The sequence below is a fragment of the Haliotis rufescens genome, unplaced genomic scaffold (genome assembly GCF_023055435.1).
Source record: "Haliotis rufescens isolate VD_foot unplaced genomic scaffold, xgHalRufe1.0.p SCAF_1, whole genome shotgun sequence".
In the NCBI taxonomy this organism is placed as follows: Eukaryota; Metazoa; Mollusca; class Gastropoda; order Lepetellida; family Haliotidae; genus Haliotis; species Haliotis rufescens.
Genome location: NW_025963779.1, coordinates 20,949,629 through 20,972,529, shown reverse-complemented (window position 1 = coordinate 20,972,529; position 22,901 = coordinate 20,949,629). Strand labels below are relative to the sequence as shown.

General features: G+C 39.3%; 2 protein-coding genes across 20 annotated transcripts in view; one reads left to right on the top strand and one right to left on the bottom strand.

The window, feature by feature from the left end:
* Positions 1–22,901, bottom strand: part of LOC124115793 (kinesin-like protein KIF13B) — a 266,352-nt gene that overhangs the window by 153,028 nt on the left and 90,423 nt on the right. For all 19 annotated transcript variants that reach the window (XM_048392899.1, XM_048392906.1, XM_048392907.1 and 16 more), the window contains exons 4-8: positions 15,871–15,928; positions 15,113–15,205; positions 13,571–13,751; positions 11,351–11,438; positions 9,969–10,103 (exon numbers count right to left, since the gene is read on the bottom strand). In XM_048392899.1, coding sequence (XP_048248856.1) covers positions 9,969–10,103; positions 11,351–11,438; positions 13,571–13,751; positions 15,113–15,205; positions 15,871–15,928 — 555 coding nt within the window. The remainder of the gene's footprint in view (positions 1–9,968; positions 10,104–11,350; positions 11,439–13,570; positions 13,752–15,112; positions 15,206–15,870; positions 15,929–22,901) is intronic.
* Positions 269–3,716, top strand: LOC124115792 (leucine-rich repeat-containing protein egg-6-like). Its single transcript, XM_046476908.2, has one exon. The coding sequence runs from the start codon at positions 878–880 to the stop codon at positions 2,570–2,572; it is 1,695 nt and encodes a 564-aa protein (XP_046332864.2). The 5' UTR covers positions 269–877; the 3' UTR covers positions 2,573–3,716.

Sequence of the window (22,901 nt, the reverse complement as noted above, 5' to 3'; positions counted from 1 at the left end):
ACCCTGAAATGACTCATAACAGTAGTTTAATAACATTTCATATCCTAATTTCATGATACGACCACACTTGTACTACTGCAGTACATCATTGTCAACAGTGGAAGCTTCGATGGATCTATCGAAACAATTTCTTTGTAAAATTGGACCCAAATTACCCATACAAACCATGCAAGTCAGTTAATACAGTGTTAACATACACTTTACAGAGCTTCTGATAAATTGCCTATTGGATATTTGTTTTATCTTCTCGACATCTGGAAATTTGTAAGACAATGTGTCTACCATAAATAACCCTTAATATTTTGACATAAACTTTAGAGGATGCAATAAATCATAGTGTGTGACTGCTTGTCATGATAAGACATTAATGAGCCTACAGACCTAAGGGTCAAGGTATTGATCAAGTCTAATGTATATTAAACTTTAACAAAATCAATAGAGAAAGTAAATACCACAGCGGACTAAACAATTACATCAAAAGGAGTTACGCTTAGGAATTTTTAATTTAGAATTTCTATCACACATTAAGTGTGCGTTCACTTGAAAAAGCGTTACAAGAAACATGATTTAGTCTAAGTTGGTGGGAAGGTGCCGACACCATCAGAAGTCCGCCAGTGAGCCGGTTTGTGGATGTCAAGCGGTGCCCTTGCAGTGACAATTATGTAGAGATAAGGCATTCACAACCAATTTCAACTGTTCGTTAAAGAAATCTTGGTGACAACAGAGTTGATATTGCCATCAACCACGGTAGATCTTGAACCATCTTGTTCTCTTGGGAGCCTAGCTATCTTCGTGTGGATGCTGGAGTCTTAATCTCATAACACCATGGGTAAGTGACCACACTCAATAATCTGACAATACATTTGAAACGTTTACGATGTTGGTGGTGACAATGGCTTCCACAATAGTGACATTTATGTTTCCTGTTCTGACATTGCTGAGTGTTGGGAAATGTGACCCAGCAAAGATCTGTCTCCCAGAAAATAAATGTCCAACTGATCTCCCTGCAACTCTGACTTGTCTCACAATGGTGAACACTCCATGTGGTGCATTCAAAGATGGGATGATGACAAAAGCTAAACTAGGGCATCTGACAAATCTCCAGACTCTGATTATAAACAACTGCAATATCATCATGTTGAGGGGCTCCCCATTCCAGGACAATGTGAACATGACAGACCTGGAGCTCATATCAAACAAGTTCAGCACATATGACCGAAACACATTTCAAAACCTGAGAAAGCTGGAATCTCTGAAGATAACAAGGAGCACAGTAGCTGTGCTCCCTGATGATGCTCTTGGGGATCTCACGTCCCTCATCCATCTTAACCTGCAGTTGAATCGTATCACAACTTTAAAACAGAGAAGCTTCTCTGGGTTGGGAAGACTGCAGTCTTTGGATCTTAGTTATAACAGAATAACAACAATTGAAGCCAACACATTCGACTTACTGACTTCTGTACAGAGCATAAACCTTCAAAATAACCAAATATCATCTCTTCCAGATGCATATTTTGAAAAGACAATAAAATTGAAAACTCTAACTCTAAACTCAAACAAGCTTACAACATTTGCTACAAGTCTGACTTTGGACCAACTTGACCTGTCCTCAAATGAACTTACATCTATTCCAAAGGTCCAGTCAAAAAATCTTAAACTTGAAAATAACAAGATCTCCACCGTGAAAGGCGGAGATTTTGTTGGAATGACAATTACATTGGTAGATCTGAAAAACAACCCAATTTCTCAGATTGAACCTGGTGCTTTCACTGGTAGCGTAATCTCCGAGCTAAATCTCGAATCAACAAAGCTAACATGTTTGCCCAAGTCAATGTCTGCCCTGACCAACATGACTACCTTGTTGAAGCTGGATGACAATGCTAACTGGGAGTGTGTGTGTGGCCAGCTGTGGCTGGCCCGGTACCTGCAGACTCAACGGGGAGGAGGGCCTTCCTGTAGGTCACGGAACCACGCAGGTCAGAAGCTGGGGGACATAGCACTGGACCTAGAAACTGAATGTGTGACTACCACTTCATCATCAAGTACTACATCAACATCAACAGCTTCTACAACATTGGCCACTACAACTCCAGGGGCCACAACAGGTGTCCAGACATCAATTCTCTCCACTACTGCAAGGACGATTCCAACATCGTTTCCAACATCGAATCCAAATGAAATCAGCAGCAACCTTCCTGTCAGTAAAACTCTCCAGACACATCCTTCTCCTCAAGTTTCCACAAACTCAAGCATCCATCAAGAAAACCAAACAACCACTGGAGGTAACCAAAGGAACCCTTCCACCCACAGACCAGGAGAAGCTGGGGAGTCCAGCCCTGTCCCCATCATTGCTGGTGTGACCTGTGCCATCCTCCTGGCTGCTGCAGTCATCCTAGGGCTCCTGTTGTGGAAGAAGAAATTCAAGGTGGAACCTGCTCAAGGATCTCCAAGGTTTAAGGAACTGCCAGACTCTCTCACTGACAGGAGTCATCCGGGACACGCCCCTAACTCCACCGGCTGTTATCAAGGTTTCACAGATGGGCCACAACAAAGAAAATTCCTGAGCTCATGAATTGAAGAATGGGATATATGGCAACTGCACCTGGTATTGATGTAATGAAACATTTCAGTGTAAAATTGTAAAATCACTTGAAATGAGTAACAAACTTGGCTGTAACTTCAAATCTATTAAACAGTGAAGTGAATTCCTCATGAAAATGACATACACGTAGAGATACAGTTCATAGATTCCTAACTGTTATGATCTGAAATGTCGTTGTTATGGATTATCAACCTTGAGAATAGATTGTGGTTATTATGACTAATATCGCCCAACTGTATAGATTGAAGGACAAGGTGTGGTTATTTTGACTAATATTGCACTACTATATAGATTGTTGGGCAAAGTGTGGTTATTATGACTAATATTGTCCCGCTGTAAAGATTGTAGGTCTAGGTGTGGTTATTATGACTAATATCACCAGCGTTACAAATTGGCACTTGTTTTGTAGTCCTTGCAAAACTGCCCAATGGTTAAGGTATCATAAGGACTAGTAGAAATTTGCCATGTTTAAGGGTTTTGTTATATGTTATCATTATAAGGACTAGTGGACTAAAAATGTTTCTACTGCTGTATCGCCCTACTATATACACTGTAGGACAGGGTGTGGTTATTTTGACTAATATCGCCCTACTATACAGGTTGTAGGCCAAGGTGTGGTTATAATGACAAATATCGCCCTACTATACAGATTGTAGGACAAGGTGTGGTTATTATGACAAATATCGCCCTACTATACAGGTTGTAGGCCAAGGTGTGGTTATTATGACAAATATCGCCCTACTATACAGATTGTAGGACAAGGTGTGGTTATTATGACAAATATCGCCCTACTATACAGATTGTAGGACAAGGTGTGGTTATTATGACAAATATCGCCCTACTATACAGGTTGTAGGCCAAGGTGTGGTTATAATGACAAATATCGCCCTACTATACAGATTGTAGGACAAGGTGTGGTTATTATGACTAATATCGCCCTACTATACAGATCGTAGGACAAGGTGTGATTATTATGACAAATATCGCCCTACTATACAGATTGTAGGACAAGGTGTGGTTATTATGACAAATATCGCCCTACTATACAGATTGTAGGACAAGGTGTGGTTATTATGACAAATATCGCCCTACTATACAGGTTGTAGGCCAAGGTGTGGTTATAATGACAAATATCGCCCTACTATACAAATTGTAGGACAAGGTGTGGTTATTATGACTAATATCGCCCTACTATACAGATCGTAGGACAAGGTGTGATTATTATGACAAATATCACCCTACTTTACAGATTGTAGGACAAGGTGTGGTTATTATGACTAATATCGCCCTACTATACAGATTGTAGGACAAGGTGTGGTTATTATGACAAATATCGCCCTACCATACAGATTGTAGGACAAGGTGTGGTTATTATGACTAATATCGCCCTACTATACAGATTGTAGGACAAGGTGTGGTTATTATGACTAATATCGCCCTACTATACAGATTGTAGGACAAGGTGTGGTTATTATGACTAATATCGCCCTACTATACAGATCGTAGGACAAGGTGTGATTATTATGACAAATATCACCCTACTATACAGATTGTAGGACAAGGTGTGGTTATTATGACTAATATCGCCCTACTATACAGATTGTAGGACAAGGTGTGGTTATTATGACAAATATCGCCCTACCATACAGATTGTAGGACAAGGTGTGGTTATTATGACTAATATCGCCCTACTGTATAGACTGTAGGACAGGGTGTGGTTATTATGACTTTAATATCGCCCTACCATACAGGTTGTAGGCCAAGGTGTGGTTATAATGACAAATATCACCCTACTATACAGATTGTAGGACAAGGTGTGGTTATTATGACTAATATCGCCCTACTATACAGATCGAAGGACAAGGTGTGGTTATTATGACAAATATCGCTCTACTATAGATTGTAGGACAAGGTGTGGTTATTATGACAAATATCGCCCTACTATACAGATTGTAGGACAAGGTGTGGTTATTATGACTAATATCGCCCTACTATATAGACTGTAGGACAGGGTGTGGTTATTATGACTTTAATATCGCCCTACTATATAGACTGTAGGACAAGGTGTGGTTATTATGACTAATATCGCCCTACTGTATAGACTGTAGGACAGGGTGTGGTTATTATGACTTTAATATCGCCCTACTATATAGACTGTAGGACAGGGTGTGGTTATTATGACTTTAATATCGCCCTACTGTATAGATTTTAGGACAGGGTGTGGTTATAGGACTTTAATATCGCCCTACTGTATAGATTGTAGGACAACGAAGGTGTAGTTATTATGACTTTAATATTGCCCTACTTTATAGACTGTAGGACAGGGTGTGGTTATTATGACTTGAGGAAGTGAGGAAGTGACTTTTGTTATCTCCCCTGTATCCATACATGACTACAAAATGGCAACGACTGACCATAGTGAGAAACAGTTACTGTAGTGAGTAGAAAATGGGAAAATTAGCTCCCAATATATCGCAATACAAATATTTTGCCAATACACAGCCCATTGTTATACCACCCTACTGTACAGAATGTAGGACAGGGTGTGATTGTTATGATTCTAGTATATAATTTATATGCTGGAGTGGAGTTGCAAAGACAGTGATATCAACCTACTAAACAGATTGTAGGACGGGATGGGTTGCAATGAACATATTATCAAACTACTATAGATGGTAGGACGGGATGGGTTGCAATGAACGTATCAAACTGCTATACAGATTGTAGGGCGGGATGGGATGCAATAAATATGATATCCAACTACTATACAGATTGTAGGATGGGATGGGTTGCAATGAACATGATATCAAACAACTATACAGATTGTAGGGCGGGATTGGATGCAATAAATATGATATCCAACTACTATACAGATTGTAAGACGGGATGGGTTGCAATGAACATGATATCAAACAACTATACAGATTGTAGGGCGGGATGGGTTGCAATAAATATGATATCAAACTAATGTGACAAGAATTGCACTCTTTTAACAAAAGTAACTGCTTTTACTCAGGATCAACTTGGTAATCAAAATTATTCTGTATAGCCCACTAGAATTCAGTCAATCAGTACCTGGATATTAATTATTAGATTTTAATTCCTGTCTGTCTCATGACAAAACACCTCGCTGTCATCCTTATATTGTTCACAAGCACCTGCAGATGAAGAAAATTGCTTCGTAGTGTGCGTGTTTACTTCTTTCTTCATTGATGAAAGACACCAATATGTAGTACTACCCGGTACCAAACAATCAAGATTATGTAAATTGCATCCATGGGTAGTTAAGAAAAATAATATATAACAAAATGCCTCCCACTTCAAAATTTTAAAAAAATATGTATGAATATAAAATAATTGGTGTATTGTGGCCTTTTATCAATCTGAATGAAATAGTTCTGAATATTTCAACAAAGCTATTCAGCAAACAAAGCAACATCAAACACAAAAATCAGGTCTTATTGAGTGCATGAAAGTGTTCCAAGACACATCCACACATGTGCTTTAACTGTTCCATGACCCTATAGTGTACAACATACAGACCAGTGGCTCAATGTTCGTCTGACTTGTCACAAGGTTATCTTGATTAATGACGTTTCATACATTGCTTATTTTCATGATTTGTAGCAATATACAGACAGGCCATATATCAAACTCTGTGTGGGTATGACCATTTATAACAGGTCTTATCTTATCTTTTCTTCCTGATGAATGTACAGATGTAATTGGGTGACAATGTGAGCCATTAGGAGCCATACGTTCCCCCAGGTGGGCGGCACATTCATGCTAGACGTACATTCATACATGGCCCAGACATATACACATCTATAATGGATGTCTGGGTTGCCTAATCACTGTTTATATATTTTCCTAAGATTTATTAAATCATCTGGTTTTTTGAAATACCTAACAAAAGAAAATTCACCTTTTACTAGGGAGACAAACAGGGAAATCTCCATGGTAACAGTTGTGCACAAAAGTAAAATAATAGCATTTAACTTCTAAAAAAATTAATACCACATATGAACAAAATGTTCATTTACAAGAAATATTACAATTGCCATAGAATAGTGTGCTGATATTTTAACGCATGGATCAAAATGAAAAAAGGGAATTAATTTTTTCTTTGTTCTGCTTCTTGGTTAATGTGACTTTTAGTCATTTATACTCGACTTCATCCCTTCGTATCAGTGACGGATTGACTTAAAATACGTCATTCCAGGACTTTTGACATAAAACAGTTCCACATGACGTGAAAACATACAAGCAGATATCTGAACCCAAACTTCATGTCAACTCACCTGCCTCATGTGTAGACATGTATATACCATGTTATTTATTTGTCTTAAAACTGATATATTTCAAATACAACTCAAATACTGTAATACTTAGAATAAAAATGATATTCTGTATCAGTGAAATGTTGTGATTATGTCTGTCATTCAATGCTGACTTGTACAGTATTCAGAACATGGGTCTGGGTGAAGCCTGTGCTATGACATTAATACACGTTTTTCTCATATACAAGCACTAATTGTCACAATAAAAGTTGGTCATAATTGATTAAAATTTGTTGGGAGGATGTGAGTTTGGTTTCATGACTTTCTTAAGAGTATTTCAGTTACATCATGTCAGCTTGATTAAGGAATATTGCCTGAAGTGATGCAGGTCTTCCACTTTACCCACTTCGGTGAAGCCCACGAGCATGGGTAAGTGTATTGAGTGGACAGTCACTTAAGATGGCATGTGATCTCTTATTACCTATAAGGGCAAACATATCGGGGTTTATAAAAATCATATGTGCCCTAGGGTCATATCACATCACAAGACAACAGTGTATTGTTTCCATCATGCAGATCTTATTGTGACATGAGGTCGGAATGACATCACACTAAAAACGCGGTCATAGCTGAAGATTGTTGACGTCATTTGACAAATCGTGGTTCTGCTGCTGTTACGACTTGCTGTGTTTATAGGTAAACACTAAAATTCGTCTCTGTATGTAGACATCTTCTTCGGTAATAAATAAACACTGTTGCTTGGGAAATACCATAATTTAGACACTCGCGTCGTAAAGATAGTATGACATGAACACTCATATGATATCCTCTATATGTCACCCATAGGAATGAGTATTAGCAGTCAAAAGTGAACTATGACACATATTGCCATACTTTATATGATGTATAATGACAGTCCGTGAAAACACTGTAACTCCTATTCAGGACATTCAGAGTGAGTGAGTGAGTGAGTGAGTGAGTGAGTGAGTGAGTGAGTGAGTGAGTGAGTGAGTGAGTGAGTGAGTGAGTGAGTGAGTGAGTGAGTGAGTGAGTGAGTTTGGGTTTACATTGCTAAGCAATAATATCATGGCAGGGGACACCAGAAATGGGCTTCACTTATGTACCCATGTCGCTAATCGAACGAAGGGCTGACTCGTCATTTTTCTATTCTGCATAACTCTCATTAGCTCTTTTTTCAGTCATCAAGTTTTGTTGTTAAATTGAAGTTTTCTTCTTTTCTCTGATTCAGCAGGGGAGGTTGAAAATCAGGCTTGGCAAGTAGAATTTTTTAGATTATGTGCCTATGGGCAAGTAGGACATTTTGGTATTTGAACGGCCCTGTTGGATCAAAACACAAGAACAGACCATGTAACATTTTTGTTTGGTTGGTTTGTTGTTTAACGGCGCACTCAGCAATATTCCAGCTATATGACGGCGGTTGTAAATAATCGAGTCTGGACCAGACAATCCAATCATTGACATCATGAGCATTGATCCACGCAATTGAGATCGATGACATGCATCATCCAAGTCAACGAGCCTGACCAGAGATCCTGTTAGTCGCCTCTTACATAGTCGCCTTTCAGGGCAAGCATGGGTTGCTGAAGACCTATTCCACCCCGGATCTTCACGAGTCAGACCATGTAACAGGCAATATGTGACAGAGCAAAACTGGGAAACACCATCTGTTGCAAATCATCTGATTTGCAGATAATAAAACAATTTGTGAAAAATATGTACCAATACAGAATCAAGAATATCTTGTAAGATATCGTGAAATTTAATATCTTGGTGCACTGGTAAATTCATGCATCATTTCCAACTTACAATGCAGGGACATCAAACAATGCTATTTATAATGGAGTTATACAACACCAATAAACACTTCTCCAATTATAGTCTGGAAGGTAATTTAAGGTACTGATGTTTACTACAATATCTGAAAAACTATCGGACCTACTCCAGTCAAAGTTGGTATGAGATTATTAAACAGTCATACATAACTGGATATTCATTTAAAGACAATCGGTTCATGAACTCGAAAGGTTGCACGGGAATCACGCACGCACGAATACGGTGTTAGCGTTGGGCGTCTCAACGTGAGTGATTCTCATCCAACCTTTCGAGTTGAGTTGATTTGTTCAACTGTGTCATATGGCCCTGTGACGCAGGGGTAGCATTATGCAGATGGCTGTTACAATGAATGCTCGTTCCACCCGTGACGAACAGGTCTGGTTGTTGATGAAATATAGTGATAGCTAAATAGACAGATTTTTAATTTATGCACCGATTGTCTTTAAATGTAATATCCAGTTATGTATGACTGTTTAATAATCTCATACCAACTTTGACTGGAGTAGGTCCGATAGTTTTTCAGATATTGTAGTAAACGTCGGTACCTTAAATTACCTTCCAGACTATAGATGCCCACAGAATGTGAAGGAACTATTAGACAGTTCTCAGAGACATGTTGGCTGAAATGGAGGATTATTGAAATTGGTTGTCAATTCCTTGTATCACCTGGGGCAATCATACCACGGGATCATCACAAACCGTACACCCACACATCACACTATGGATAAGATTCTCTCAAACATGAGAGAAATAATGTGCCATGATTGATGAGACGTATGTGATGCAGTGAATGTCATGAAATGACTAATGAGTGAGTGAGTATTGTTTTATGCCATTTTTACCAATATTCCAGCTATATCCGTGACGATGGATACTAAAACTAAAGTATTCACATGTAGGGATTCAAATCCAGGTCTTTGGTGTGGCGGAAACTCCCACCACCAAAATACAGGCATGCCATGCATGTGTCATGTTAAGACAGTATTACTCTGTGAATACCTACAATCTTATCCCAAGACATGATCACATACAGTTAACGTTGGATATAACAAACTACCATCGATCCTTGAAATCATTTCGTTATATCTGAAGTTTATACATTACATAAATGCAGTTACTGGGGATATGGTCTTGGCTTGCTTCAGCCAAAGATTTGTAACATCCTGCACTGACAACATATGTCTTGTCTGGTTTGTCTCTTCATGTTGTCAATAATGCATAGAGTTACCTACCCCTGACTGGAGGTCGGTGAGTGTCTGTGTGATGATGATGTTGAAGACAGCGTGAGATCGGCTACTTTCACTGTTCATGTTGGTCGCTGCTACCGTCCTTGATTTGTTCCCTTCACTCATGAGACTATCTATATCCTGCAACAACAGAACATCGGGTGACGGTATTCTCCGACAAACACTCACATGACAGGCCATGAATGAGTGAGTGAGTGAGTAAGTCCACCCTTGAAAATACAACAGGACAATGGAAGGGGTGTAAGCTTGCTAAGTGAGTGAGTGAGTGAGAATGGTTTTACGCTGCTTTTAGCAATATTCCAGCAATATCACGGCGGGGGACACCAGAAATGGGCTTCACACATTGTACCCATGTCGGGAATCGAACCCGGGTCTTCGGCGTGACGAGCGAACACTTTAACCACTAGGCTACCTGACCGCCCCTAAGCTTGCTGAGGCAGCATTGGGCAAACAACACTTGATTGTCTGGTTGGTTGGTTGGTTTGTTGTTTAACGCTGCACTCAGCAATATTCCAGCTATATGACGGCGGTCTGTAAATAATCAAGTCTGGACCAGACAATCCAGTGATTGACATCATGAGCATCAATTCACACAATTGGGATATGATGACATGCATCAACCAAGTCAGCGAGTCTGACCACCCGATCCCGTTAGTCGCCTCTTACGACAAGCATAGTCGCCTTTTACGGCAAGCATGGGTTGCTGAAGACCTATTCTACCCCGGGTCACACTTGATTGTACTTGTATGGGAATCAAACCCGGGTCTGTGTATCTATGAACAGCAGTTCCCCTTGAGCCACCTCACTTCCATGCAGACATGAATGTAACATAGAGTAGACACAGCAAAGTCACCGTCAATCTCCTTACTGAACATACAAGCAGGGATTTACCTAGGATTTTAAACTACATGCTCTTGGCATGAAAATTTGGAAATAGATAATAATATTGTTCCAATTTGGATTTTTTTGAAGTTCCTATTTACCAAAATTGAGAGGTTTTTTAACATTGCCATAATATAAAACAGAGCATTAAAACCTCTTCCTGTTTATTGGTTCTGTTATCAGTGAAATACAAGTCACCAACAAAGCGATAAGATTGGTTCTATATATATTAACATGAATTGGGAAACATTAATTCCAATTTGGGAATATTTACTGAGATTTCTTGCAGACTTGGGGCCAAAAACCGGCCTCTGAGTAGGTCTAGATAAATGCCTGACAAAAGTTCAATTGGTTAATTACATTAATCAGCATCTATCCCCTCATGAGAGCAATCCTCATTGTCGTTACACATTGGCCATGAAGGAATTCGAAGTACATCTGATTCACTGTGCTAACACCACTGAAGGGCGAGCACTGCAGCCTACCTGGAAGGACCCGACTGCCAAGGTAGATAACCCATCCACGTATGGCCCCAAAATGTTGTGTTCCCGAACCTTTAGGTTCTGTTTGTTCCTGCAACATGACGGATGACATCAGTGAGTTAACACTTAACATGGAAACAATTCTTAGAGAGGGGCTACATGTGTTGATACACATGTATCAGGATACCTGGGTTAAGATATTAAACCGGGACACATTTGTTAAGATATCTTATCGGGACATGAGTTAAGATATCTCAATATGGGTTAAGTTACCTGAATTTGGACATGAGTTAAGTAATCTGAATCAGGACACAAGGGTTAATTTTCTAAATCAGGACACCTGGATTAAGATATCTAAATCAGGACACATGGGTTAAGTAATCTTAATCAGGGCACATGGGTTAAGTTATCTTAATCAGGACGCAAGGGTTAAGTTATCTTAATCAGGACACATGGGTGTAAGTTATCTAAATCAGGACACATGGGTTAAGTTATCTTAATCAGGACACAAGGGTTAAGTTATCTTAATCAGGACACATGGTTAAGTTATCTAAATCAGGACACATGGGTTAAGTTATCTTAATCAGGACACAAGGGTTAAGTTATCTGAATCAGGACACCTGGATTAAGTTATCTTAATCAGGACACATGGTTTAAGTTATCTTAATCAGGGCACATGGGTTAAGTTATCTTAATCAGGACACATGGGTTAAGTTATCTAAATCAGGACACATGGGTTAAATTATCGCAATCAGGACACAAGGGTTAAATTATCGCAATCAGGACGCAAGGGTTAAGTTATCTTAATCAGGACACATGGGTTATGTTATCTTAATCAGGACACATAGGTTAAGTTATCTTAATCAGGACACATGGGTTAAATTATCGCAATCAGGACACAAGGGTTAAAATTATCTTAATCAGGACACATGGGTTAAGTTATCTGAATCAGAACACAAGGGTTAAGTTATCTTAATCAGGGCACATGGGTTAAGTTATCTTAATCAGGACACATGAGTTAAGTTATCTAAATCAGGACACATGGGTTAAGTTATCTAAATCAGGACACATGGGTTAAGTTATCTTAATCAGGGCACATGGGTTAAGTTATCTTAATCAGGGCACATGGGTTAAGTTATCTTAATCAGGACACATGGGTTAAGTTATCTAAATCAGGACACATGGGTTAAGTTATCTGAATCAGGACACATGGGTTAAGTTATCTGAATCAGGACACATGGGTTAAGTTATCTGAATCAGGACACCTGGATTAAGTTATCTGAATCAGGACACATGGGTTAAGTTATCTTAATCAGGGCACATGGGTTAAGTTATCTTAATCAGGACACATGGGTTAAGTTATCTGAATCAGGACACAAGGGTTAAATTATCGCAATCAGGACGCAAGGGTTAAGTTATCTGAATCAGGGCACATGGGTTGTCATACATGTACAATGGAAGTACATGGAGGTTGACAAAAGTTTTGCCTTAGTTGCATATAATTAATATTATACTTGACTACTTTTCCTCCCCTCCTCCCCAGTTTAGTGACATACACCACATAACAGCCTCTAACAGAAATCATTTTCTAATTTCAGGAAAGATGAATAAAAGAAGAAAAAAGATCCCTCTTTCATCTGAAAGCTCAATGCATGAACATTGTAACAATTCATCATCATGTCATCCTTTAGGCTATGAAAATATCTCCCCTGTGTGAGAACCAAGGCATGCTTTCTTCATCATATTGTTCCTGAAACTGACCAAACCATCGCAGGATCAGCAGGCTACAGAGCGAGTGTCAACTGACTGAAGGCCATTGATCATGCATGGCTGACAAAAAACAGTGAGCTGTCAGGAACAAAAATCTTGTTATTGATTTACTATGGCCATCAGCGATAGATATCCGTCTTTTCATGTGAGTTTTTCTTTCCTCTTTAATTTAGTTCCTATTGATTTGAAAAAAAAGATTTAATTGCAATCTAAACTTTACTGCAATGCTCTAGGTTTGACATTAGATCACTATTTTTTCTTTGTTTATCAAAATGTGAACTTAAGGAATATGCACGTGGACAGTGCAAGGCCTTCATGTTTTAAAAGAGCAAACGCAACAGCTTGTAAAGAGGATGGAAATGGTTCCAGATGTTTCCATCTGAAGCGAGGAAGATAAATACTCCTGCATATCAAACTGATGGTCATGGCAAAGAACATGATGATGTGACCAACCCTGTCAGATCTAGCAAGTCGTGGACTTTCTCATTGTAGATTTCCATGTAGGACACCTCCACCTTGAAAGACAGGTTCAGCTGTGAGACCTTGGCGATGTGGTCAAACAGAGCATCACACAGGCGGGGGATGATTCCTTTCTGTTCTTTTGTTCCCATCATCGTGTACGACTTCCCCGACCCTGGAACAACATCATCAACCATCATCATCGGGACGGCGCAGTATCAGTGATTTGTGGAGATGCAGTTCTACTTGACCAACGGAGTGCAGGGGAAAGTTGGTACAGAGTGCTGCCCAGCTGATAGCTGGCCACTGACACAACTGTATTTATTAAGACAACCATCACTACCGATCCCATCTTCATATACTCTTATCTTACAACAAAGGTGTTGAACTAAAGATAAAGCAGTATTAGCGCTAAGGTGAGGTGAGTGAGGCGAAATGGGGTTTAATGTCACATCCAAGATTATTGCACTTATATAGTGACATGCATGTACGTGTATGTGTTTGTGTGGCTGCTTGTACTAGTCCGGACTGATGCCGATTTATAGTGCTAGCACACTGAGATACCATGCCGCAGTTTAACATGAATACCCTACTCAGACACAGTATACTGACTCCGAGCCGACCAGTCCTAGTTTTAGCCCCTTAGTCGAGCGCCAGACAGGGCAACAACAAGTACCATCTTTTAAAGTCTTTTGGTATGACGCGTCCAGGGATCGAACCCCGGACCTTCGTCTCTCTGGGCGGAAGCTCTACCACGAGGCCACAGAGGCGGTCTATTAGCGCTAAGGTGATCATAACTCACATTCTTTAACAGAGACTTACCATCATCATAGCGCCAAGATCGCTTTGTGGAACAGGGCCATGGATGGGGCTCATTTCACCAAGCAGTAGTTACAAGTTTATGTTGAACTATAGGAGTTACGGCAATCGTAGGGCTATGATCTCTCTGTGAAACATACACCTGGGCCCCATTTAACGAACTGATCCTAGTGCTACAGCTGTTGCATCTCAAATACTTTAACACAGGCTTACGATAGTCATAGTGCTACAATCATTTTGTGGAACCTTGCTCTTCCCCTGAACCCAGCGTGTAACCTGCAGCTGGATAAATATTACTTTATGACACACCAGCATTTCTGCAGCAAGGAACCTGTAGACAATATACAATTTATAGACTTTATATGAGGTCAATACCGCTTTTTTCAGGTACAATAAAACACTGCAGGAAGAATATACCACTCCGAGTGGTTTATTCTTCCTGCAGTGTTTTATTGAATGATAAACAACTCCCACTCATCGTTTATTTCTTAATAAAGAGAAGTAAGTATAACAATTAAAACTTTGTCAGCTGCAATAATGTTATGAGATTCCAACAAACTGAGACAACCGATTGGCTTAGGTTTGGCGGAAATCTCTCCATAATATAATATATATATATTTGTTGGGTCTAGGCAAGGGGCTAGTTATAACTTCTCCATCCTTACAATTACATGTGGGACCAGCTCAGATGACATGTTGTTACGACTGTCCTCTTACCTGTTTGTCCATAAGCAAATATACAGCCATTGTATCCCTCATACGCACACTCCAAGATGTCGTTGCCCAGACAGTTGAACACCGACTCTTGGTCTAGAAAAAAAGCCATAAGTGAAAACTTATATTTCATACAGTGGACCAAATTAAAGCAATTACAAGCTTGGGTGTCTAGAGCAGGACGGCGCCCACAGCTGCCATGGTCAGATATCAGTTTTGGTGGAATAAAGGGGTACATAGTGCCAGGAATCTGACTCGTGAGCCTCGTAAACACCTCGAGGGACTACTTGCTGGTTCCATATCTTGGTGTTCCACAAGAAACACGTCTGAGTCTGAATGTTGTTTTACGCCGCTTTTAACAATATTCCAGCAATATCACAGCGGGGACACCAGAAATGGGCTTCACACATAGTACCCATGTGGGGAATCAAACCCGGGTCTTTGGTGTGACGAGCGAATGCTTTCACCACTATGTTACCCCACCTCCCCAAACTAGTCTGAAATTAAATTTGTCGGGGTAAACTCTGGTGTCAATCTTTGGTATGGTTAGTTTTTAACTTCTTTTAGCATGACTCCTGTGTGGGGTAAACACAAATATACGATATGATGATAAAAATAAAATTCCATTAACTCAATCTGTTGAACACAGAATAAACCGGTTATTTTAACTTGGAGAAATATTAATCAAAATCAAAATCATGAAGAGTGTGCTCCTCTACAATATGTTTAGCATAATTCCAGAATGCAACCACTATTGTTACCTGCAAATTTTGGATCATTCGGACGCATGGACCAAAAACAATGGTCAAAGGCAAAAGTCTGAAAAGAGAAGAAAAGCACAGCATTAAACAAAATCAATATCGCAATTCCAGTCTTAAGAAACTAGAGTGGCTAAAGTGCCGCATACAATATACTGAAGTTGTGACAAAATAAAAAGACAAGTTTAATGTTTTGTGACTACTTCACATAAATACCATTCACGACTACCATAACTGTGATACAAGGGAGACTACTCTTGTAGCTTTGATGACAAGACTTTCCTCATCTGCCATTGCGCGTGATAGGAAGGGCAAATAAGGGCTTTGTGTAGAGCTACTCAAATGACAATCTGCAAGTATTGATTATAGAAGGAATTAGTACAGCAGGGATAAACCCTATCTTTTTTAAGTGAGGAGAAATGAGATTTAAGATTATTGCACTTATAAAGTGATGCGTATGCATGTGTGTGTGTGCTTGGCTACTTGTACTAGTCTGGACTAATACTGTTTATTTACTTTATAGTGCTAGGCTACTGGGATACCATGCGCATGTATCATTGCACACACTTCAAGTCTTATAATAGCCTATTATAAATGGATGAATTGTTTGATAGGCATTACTTAGAAGCTGACGGAAGCCTTGCTTGACAATGGTATAAAGATCTATACAGAGACGTTGCCTTTACACTAAATACAGAAGGTGTTATCCATAGATTTTGTGTACTTTATTAAAAATGGGGTTTTCAGTGTTTGAAAGAAAATAGAGCAGTGATGACAATAGAAATGTTGGTTCTACATAACATGCGATCTATAGTTTTAATTTGTTTTAATGATTCAAGCTTTCGTGTTCCCCTGGGACTCGCAATGCAAACTATTTTGTATCCATTCTCAATTTGGTCATGAAAAGGAGGCAATATTTTCATCCGGTAAAACCTTTATTACTCGATATATCAAGGATTGCTTTCAATGGTCGCTCATTTATTACACACATACAGATATACACACTCATTGTTAATACACTAACATTCACACATTTTCATAAGAAGTGATACAAAGTAAAATATTTCCATCATGCTCAATGCAGTTTCTTTGACAAGTAATTTCTGTAAAATACACAAAATATCAGCAACATATAACAATTGATGATTGATTGGTAGGAAGAAACAAATTTCAGGCAATGATCGATGGCAAAATCCCAAGCAATTCTCATCACAAGTATAATGGTGCTGATCTCTCTTGCAGCCAATCAAACCTTATTTCACGAAGAAATAACAAATTGACAAAAGCCAGTTTGGGAGGCAGTGAGCTCTTCCATTAGTGTGTTAAGTGGCATGTAGATATCAGCTTCAATATCTGCACATTACCATTATATAGAATCTTTTTCACATCACATCAGATATTGCTTTATTTTGGCAAATTACACTGAAAATTTCCATGACAAAATAATTTTTTATTCATGCCTAAGAATCAACTGACAGACCCATTCAGAGCTCTCAGCTAAAACTCTGTGATTCATCCTCTCACTGTGGCCACCACTTTAATCAGCTACAACAATTGCAAATCGATAACCGAGGCGGTTCTATTCATATTACGAGCTACCTTTATCACACACTTATTTCATCAGTGAGAAAATTTGTAATTTTTTTGGCTCAAACTATTGCAAGGGTCATACAACACCATGGCTGAGAAATGAGATAAAGAATAGCATTCATTGATGCCTCCGAAGAAGCTGGGGGCCCTGAACATGGATTATTGCACATGGTGTGGGAGGGGTGTGTGTCAGAAGGCGTCCAGAAGACAGTGTTTCAGATGCATTGTCTTTGTTGCAGACACAATTCAAATATTGACATTTCACTTGGCAGCTTCTGTTTCCAGACAAATACTATCAAGAAATAACTTTTTTATCAACTACCAACTACATGATTCGATTCCCTGATATGGATACAATGCTGAATTACTAAGTCATGATGAAATCAACACTAAATTTAATTCCGTGGGATCCATAATAAAAACATGAGTAAATGAAATGCAATCAAAATGAGATTACTTTAGCAAAACTGAGTCATATTTGGATGATTAACACTGTAATACTGAACTCACGACAATGGGATGCTTGTTTCTTTAACACACCTGACAAAGCCCAATATTGCTTGGATTAGTTGTGGGACGAAACACCGATGCATTGGTGGATCACGATATTTTACTTCCTGATACAAGTATCGATCTTAGTCGTAGACAAAGTACAAAATATCGATTCATACCTTAAACGTTTACTGTGATGGCTGTTACACCAAACACTAATTAGTAGTGAAAATTAGTAATGAAAATTAGTAGTGAAAAAGTGAATATTTTCATCCGTTGAGTCATACTTGACACTGTAAATCGTCTGTGTGCTAGGTATTTGAATATCCTGTCTATGAAAAAGATGACTTACAAACCACAGATAAGAGCACTTACAAGTATCGTGATACACATCGGATCGTGAACAAGGTATCGTGATTCGTATCGCACAGGTGTAGTATCGTCCTCGCCCTAGTTTGGATAGTGAAATAAGTAATGAAAAGTACACTAATCTCAGAAAGAGGCTACCCAAATGCTGTTACATGCTGAGTGAAAGGTGTCCATTACCAGTCTAGCAATTTCATAACAGAATAGACAGCATCACGACTGACTATCAGGGGTTAAACATATATGTCATGAGTCACAGTCTCTCAAGAAACAGCTCCAATAATTTGTGAGTGTTCAATCTCCTTGCAGGAATTTGTAGTAGTTGAGTGAGTGAGTTAACATGAGTTTTAGCTACATAATGACATGTCAGCTTGTTTTGGGAGGATGTTTTAAGACACAGCTTCCAGATGTTTACCACTTGGTGAGTGAGTGAGTGAGTGAGTGAGTGAGTGAGTGAGTGAGTGAGTGAGTGAGTATGGTTTTATGCCGCTTTTAGCAATATTCCAGCAATATCACGGTGGGGGACACCACAAATGGGATTCACACATTGTACCCATGTCGGGAATCGAACCCGGGTGTTTGGCGTGACGAGCGAACGCTTTAACCACTAGGCTACCCGACCGCCCCTACCACTTGGTGAAACCTTAGGAGCAGATTATGATGTGTTCAGCTTCCCTGGACAGTGTCCGATATCCCCATTACCATAATGTACAGATCTGACTCACAATACAGTGAAAAAGTTTTAAAAAATTAACGCCACAGACTGCAATATTGCAGCACTCTGTAAATATACAAGAGTCATCAGAAGATGACAAATCCCCCCGGGCCCCAAAATTAGCAAAAGGCATCTTGAACTCCCTGTTAATACATCTACCAAATTGGTGAAAAATCTTTCATGGTCTTTAAGTTATGCTCCAGAAACGAAATACTGATGGACCGACCAGATGATGATAACTACCGGTATACTAGAATGAGGGTGATTTTCCGACCTGACTAGTTTCTAATCTACTTGCCAAGTGCAGTTTTGATAAATATTTGGAAACACCGAATTCTTGCCAGCTTCCAACACTAGATTCAAGAATGGAGACAGGCCACTCCCAAGATATTCAACAGTGATACTATTCTGAAAATTCATGAGTGAACGTCATTAATTCTGGGGCCTGTAAGTTATTGCTGCTGCTGCCACCACCACTTATTGGACCTATTAATATTGATTCTTTTATTGAAAACCTGAAACCGTAAAAAATATTTTTTATTGATTATTCATTGATCGTGTGTGGTCTTTTACTGGTTTCACAATTTACTTTCTAGGTTAACCAGTGCATTTCAATTTGGAAGTCACCAAAGATACCAATTTGCACATTTGGGAATTGCATTTAATTTTCAATGTACCTAATAATTATGCTTCATAATGAGGTTACAATGTTGTGTCATCATCGTTAAAGGAGACGGCAGGCTGACATTCACTATTGCCATGTTGGTGTCTTTTTTCATATCAGACAGAATCTTTAACTTTTAGTTTAGCTGCTGCCAATAGCATATTGGGAACCAATCGGAATCACTGCCTGTTGGTGTCACTCTGTTTTGATTGGAACATGCATGCAAATCATCATGTTCATTTAGAATGTCATTAGAACTGTGCAGACCTAATGCCAGGTAATGATATAAAGACAGTTATCTGAAATCAAAACATTCACATCATCACGGATTGTGTCCAAATGCTGATTACAGTCTATGCTACTGAAGACTGTGGCACATAAAGGCCTCCAGTTATGGGAACTGTCTCCGGCTTCCCTTCTCCCTGCTAATTACGTAGGTTCCAGTTCCACAAAAAGGTGAATATAAATGAACAACAATCAAATCCCTTGCCTTTTAACAGCTCATATAACTTTCTTGTCAGATATGAAACTTTTTTTTCATGGACAAAAGACTCCTTAAGGACACAACTTTACTTTTTTTAAGATGGAGCAGGTTTTGTCTGTTTAGGGAGATGGATGCTTTAGTGATCCTTAATAGACATGAATGCTATGAATATTCATTATGTGAGCAATGTTGAGCGAAAAGGGCCTCCCATGCGAGGAATTTAGAACAAAATGGTTGACCTTTTATATTCTCTTTAGGCAATAGAATGCATTAAACGGTTTTGATGTCTAAAATCATTATCTTAAAATACAAATGTTATGGGTTCCTAGTGCCAAAACAGCAGTCACCCTCCCTATTTACTTCGCAAGATGCAACATACTAACAAATTAATAAACAATAACTGTCCCCACAACTTACACTGTCAAGTATAGAAAGAACTAAAGGGACTGAAAATAAAAATGATTAAATCATCTGTTTATTATTTTGATGAAACCAATATGGACAGATAACTTCATTAGGTGCTCTGTCATTATATCCTGAGCTAGACTCTTATACTAGGTTCGCAGACAACTTCATGCGGTGCTGCTTTAATTGTAGACATGTGAGATTCTTTTAGTATAGTTTCGGGCTTTCCTCCAACATTAAGCTGACACGCCATGGTATAACTGGAATACTGTTATAAGCGTGACGAGCTAACGCTTTAACCACTAGGCTACCCGACCGCCCCACCACTCTATTTGAAAAGTATGACCATATTCGACGTAATAAGCGCCCCTCCCTCATAAGCTCGCACTGCAATATTTGCTAATATATTGGCTAGTGAACAATCCCAATTAGCACCCCTTCCGATCAATGTACACAAGACATATTTATTCGTGTATCATACTCACTCGTGTGTTATATGCACCTTTAATTTTGGGCAATTAAATTCTGGAAAATATATCTGTCGTGTATAATACGCACAGACTTTTCTTTTGTATCATTTCAGGCTGTCAGCATAAACCACGAAATTTACAATCTTTCAACTGTGTTTTTTTCCACCAAAATTTTATTATAATAAGAGCCCCTATTTCTAATTTTGATAGCACCCTGGGCAGTTATTACGTTGAATACGGTATTACAATAATGGTTTATTGTGAATGTTGGATATCATCCCATATTGGCCAAATGTTATTTTGGGTTTTACGGTGATCTGTGTGTGTTGTATCTGTTCCACACAGTGACAAATATGTGTTTGGTTGATGAACTTCTGACTATCAGCAAAAATGTATCTGCACATCGGGGCAAGAAGTTGTACATCCATCATTCAACTGTCACACGCGGGAGAAGCAGCCACGAGCCCATGTGCATGGCAGCCTGATCCAGGATCATCTCTTGTGGGAGATTTATAGCCCGGATTATTCTTCCGGCCACCATTTACAACCTGTAGCCCCCTTACAACGATGGCAACTTCATTAAGATAGTTGTTTCTCGTAGATTAGATTGGGTGATCACATGACAGCTCAAACACCAATAAAAATGGATTATTGGACAATTCGGTATCGTGACTGCATTAGTGTCGTCTCTGTGGACTGCTCAGGTATCTGGCCGATCCACAGCTCTCTGAGTTGAGGGGACAAGAACCAGAACGCTGGTGTTTTACAGGGCTGTATTTTGACGGCTTAAGAAATCAATCCCTTCGTCCCATCTTTTCATGGTAAAAGTAGAGGAAAAGTAACCAAGTGAGGACATACATCAGACAGATGAGACCATATCAGCATCATATAATTCCTACTTTGAGCAATTATTTATGCTAGTGGCGATGACATATGTGAAGTTGGCTCTTCTTTTGAAGATACTTGAAGCTGAACTTAAATCTACTGTAAAAGTTTGAAAAGTTCAGAATGAGTTAGGTTTTTTAATGTTTAAGCATTGAATATAACACACTGGAGGTTCTTGTTGTTAATGTGTGAAATGATCAAATCAGGAAGATGTCTTCACTATGGCCCTCAAGGTATAAAACTTTCATACACGTTTTTGCAGTATTATTCACTTAATAAACAACTCTTCTTTCGTGTTAGGTTTTATTTTATTTCAACTCTTGCAAATGAAAAAATACTGGTGTGTTTTGTGTTAGTTTGCATTATTTTTTGCTCAGTAAATAAGACATCACATCTAATTTGATAATCTGCTTTGGTGCTCCAGGTAAAAAATGTTGGCCCGGAGTCCCTAAGCCAAGCCATTACAGGGACCTCCACTCAGCATACAAGGTTATGCTGAAGGTTATATACTGCAGTGCTACACAATGCATTTAGACTAGGACTAATGGAGTTTCCCATTACAATCAGGCAATCCTGTAGGTGGAGGAGGCTTGGGGTGATGCCAATTACAGACTTGACCAGTGCTTGTACCCGACCAGAGACACACGCCATCAAGTGTACATCAGATAACAGGCTTCCCCTGCACTTAAAGCAGGGACTAAAAACTCTCCTGCAGCCTGTGCCAGAAACCTTGAGTGAGTGAGTGAGTGAGTGAGTGAATATGGTTTTTACGCCCCTTTTAGCAATATTCCAGCAATATCACGGCGGGGGACACCAGAAATGGGCTTCACACATTGTACCCATGTCGGGAATCGAACACGGGTCTTCAGCGTGACGAGCGAACGCTTTAACCACTAGGCTACCCGACCGCCCCCAGAAACCTTGAAGGTTACTACCATTTACGATCATTTTCAGTAAAGTTTT